The sequence below is a fragment of the Nannospalax galili genome, unplaced genomic scaffold (assembly GCF_000622305.1).
Source record: "Nannospalax galili isolate Female #2095 unplaced genomic scaffold, S.galili_v1.0 scaffold591, whole genome shotgun sequence".
Taxonomy (NCBI): domain Eukaryota; kingdom Metazoa; phylum Chordata; class Mammalia; order Rodentia; family Spalacidae; genus Nannospalax; species Nannospalax galili.
Window position 1 is genome coordinate 3,698,434 of NW_008330926.1, and position 3,380 is coordinate 3,701,813.

Genomic DNA, 3,380 nt, shown 5'->3' on the forward strand with positions numbered 1-3,380 from the left:
TATAATCCTATGTAGGAAACAACCTGTCAGTAAACGTTTGTCTTCCGTCCCCCCATCATGGTGAAAACTCTCTCTTCAGGCGATCCTCTGTCCCTCCTCCCCACTGCCCCTGCGCCAGCGTTATCACCGTGGGCTTGCAGGTTTTAGCCATACCTGCCAGAGGAAAGAGGGCCGCTGCTTGGCTCCGGGGGTCTTGGAGCAAAAACTACACTTCCCATCCCTCGCAGCGTTGCCACCCCGCTGGGAGCAGGGACCGTAGGCCCCTCCTCTGAGGCGGAGCCTAGGCGGGGGGCGGAGTTAGGAGGCGGTTGGAGAGTTAAGGCAAGCCAATGAGACTGCTGGCTAATAAGTGGGCTTGGCTTACCATATAACAGTGTCAGGAGGAGGAGAGCGAAGCTATTGAGCCAGCGAGGAGTGAAGCTGAGCCTGGCCTCACACGCTCCTAGAGGACCGCCTCCTGGGACAGAGTTCTCTTTGCCCCTTCCTCCTTCTCCAAGCTCCTCTCCTGGCCTCCCTACCTGCCCAATACAATGCATAGTTGAGTGGCAGCCCCAGAGAACTGAAGCAAACCAAAGAGAGAGGACTGGAGGCAAGACACTCTGGTGGGGGAGCTTGGATGCCTGGCTTTCTTTAAGGACATCTTTGGAGCGAGGGTGGCTTTGGGGTGGAGGGTTGTGCTGCAGGCAATCCAGCCAGGTCCCACGATGGACACTTCTGGGCACTTCCATGACTCGGGGGTGGGGGACCTGGATGAAGATCCCAAATGTCCCTGTCCATCCTCCGGGGATGAGCAACAGCAGCAACAGCAACCGCCGCCACCGCCAGCGCCTCCAGCAGCCCCCCAACAGCCTCCAGGACCCTTGCTGCAGCCTCAGCCTCCGCAGCTTCAGCAGCTTCAGCAGCAGCAGCAGCAGCAGCAGCAGCAGCAGCAGCAGCAGCAGCAGCAGCAGCAGCAGCCACCGCATCCCCTGTCTCAGCTTGCCCAACTCCAGAGCCAGCTTGTCCATCCTGGCCTGCTGCACTCCTCTCCCACGGCTTTCAGGGCTTCCCCTTCGGCCAACTCCACCGCCATCCTCCACCCTTCCTCCAGGCAAGGCAGCCAGCTCAATCTCAATGACCACTTGCTTGGCCACTCTCCAAGTTCCACAGCCACAAGTGGGCCTGGTGGAGGCAGCCGGCACCGGCAGGCCAGCCCCCTGGTGCACCGGCGGGACAGCAATCCCTTCACGGAGATCGCCATGAGCTCCTGCAAGTACAGCGGTGGGGTCATGAAGCCCCTCAGCCGCCTCAGCGCCTCCCGGAGAAACCTTATCGAGGCTGAGCCTGAGGGCCAGCCCCTCCAGCTCTTCAGCCCCAGCAACCCCCCAGAGATTATCATCTCCTCCCGGGAGGATAACCATGCCCACCAGACTCTGCTCCATCACCCCAATGCTACCCACAACCACCAGCATGCTGGCACCACTGCCAGTAGCACCACCTTCCCCAAAGCCAACAAGCGGAAAAACCAAAACATTGGCTATAAGCTGGGACACAGGAGGGCCCTGTTTGAAAAGAGAAAGCGACTGAGTGACTATGCTCTGATTTTTGGGATGTTTGGAATTGTTGTTATGGTGATAGAGACCGAGCTGTCTTGGGGTTTGTACTCAAAGGTAGGGCCTGTGATTTCTCTTTATACCTTCAACAAAAGGAATATGTGGGGGGGGGAGAGATTGGGAGAGACAGAGGTGGTGGGAGATGTGTTGGCTCATTTGCTTACTTATCTGGAACACCCCAACTTCCTATGGCTTTACTCCTTGATCCTGGGAGAATTGTTCCTTGCTTCCTTTTGTGGGGGATATCCCCACACAGTGTCTAATTTGCAGACTCTGTGTTAGGGAGGATTAGAGAATTCCTTCTGAGAAATCGTTTCTTCCTCCTGGCTCACTTGTACTAAAACATAACCCAGCAGCTTAACGCACCAATTAATTACACTCTGCCTTGATGTGTTTGCCAGTTCCTGCTACTTCCCCTCTTGTCTTTCCCTCCCTGCTCCACTCCATTTTCCCCAGGATAAAAAAGAAATAAATGTCTGGTTGGGGGTGGGGATTCTGTACTGTTCCCCAAGCCCCTTCTCTCCCTGTCTTCTCCCTGGTCCCAAGTTTCTAGTTCCCTCTTCTTCCCAGAGAGACTTTGGCAAAAGAGACAACCCCATGACCTAAGTCTCCCAAGGGCATTAGGGTAAAAATATAGGTGGAGGAAACCAGCAGTCCCTTCCCTCAGGAAAGAGGACTCAGAATAAACCTGCTGCTGCCTGGTAAACATGCCCTGATAAAAATGGCTACAGGTGTTACCCAGGCAGAGCAGCTGGGCACCGCCTTGGTATTCGCAGGGGGAGCACCTCTCCTCAGGACTGGATGACAGGGCATCCCCAGCAGGCTGCAGGAGCCCGCACCCCCAGCTCAACCCTGGTTCTTCCCTCCCACCCCAACTCCTTCTCATTGGGATAAATAAGGATGAGTGTACATGTGAGTGAGCACTGGATGGAGAATGGCAGGCAGTGTCTTTAGGGGGGCGCTGGCTGCTTTGCCCAAGGCTTTCAGTCGAGACCCGAGTCGGAGGAGGGGATGGGGCTTCCCTCCCAGAGGGAATGAAGAGTGAAGAAGGTGGGTTTTTTCCGTCAATGCTCTGCTTGTCAGGAAGCTGTCCTGCTGCTGACTGGAAGGCTTGGAAATGTGAGGCATCATCAGACAAGTGGCTTTTCCCCTACTATACCCTCTGGCCCCAGTTTGTTGCTGTGTTTTGTGTGTGTGTGTGCATATGTATGTGTGTCTGTGTGTGTGTGTGTGCGTGCGTGTGTGTCTGTGTCTGTGTATTTGTGTGTGCATCTGCTTGTTGCTTGGATTTCTTTATCTATTTGTCATTTTGGGCAAGGGGTGATAGGGCTGGCTGGCGGGTAGCTGGGAGGGGTTCAGCTGTTGGAGGTTTCAAATAGAGCCTGTTTCAGGCAGGGCACAGCTGCTGCGAGACTGTCACATTCCTTGTTGAAATCCAGTCGCAAAAACCTAGGAGGTGCTGATCAGATTTCCCCATTCCTAGGGCTTTAACGGGGAATGGGCAGCATTGCTTGTCAGACAACCTGCATGGACAGAGCTCAGACTTCCCGGTAGAGTCCTCCAGGCAGCGGTGCTCTGTGAGGGCTGCCCAAGCCAGAGCTCTTGGAAGCTGCTTTAGTCTAAATAGCTCATGGATGAACCTCTCTATGTGCAGAGAGCGGGGTTTCCCCTGGAAGCCCAGCTCACTTAGTCATTCTCTGTAACGAGAGGCTCCTTGGAGGCTGCAGGTCCCTGTGCTCACTGCCTTCTCAGAACTGCCACTCCTGCTGCTGCTGGACGCTCTTCTTT

General features: G+C 55.3%; 1 protein-coding gene across 1 annotated transcript in view; it reads left to right on the plus strand.

Moving 5' to 3' along the window:
- The first annotated feature begins 398 nt into the window (after nt 1-398).
- The window catches only part of Kcnn3 (potassium calcium-activated channel subfamily N member 3), a 153,789-nt gene continuing 150,807 nt past the window's right edge, over nt 399-3,380 (plus strand). Inside the window, exon 1 of the mRNA XM_008854710.1 lies at nt 399-1,649. Within this exon, the coding sequence (XP_008852932.1) occupies nt 705-1,649 (945 nt within the window). The 5' untranslated portion in view covers nt 399-704. The remainder of the gene's footprint in view (nt 1,650-3,380) is intronic.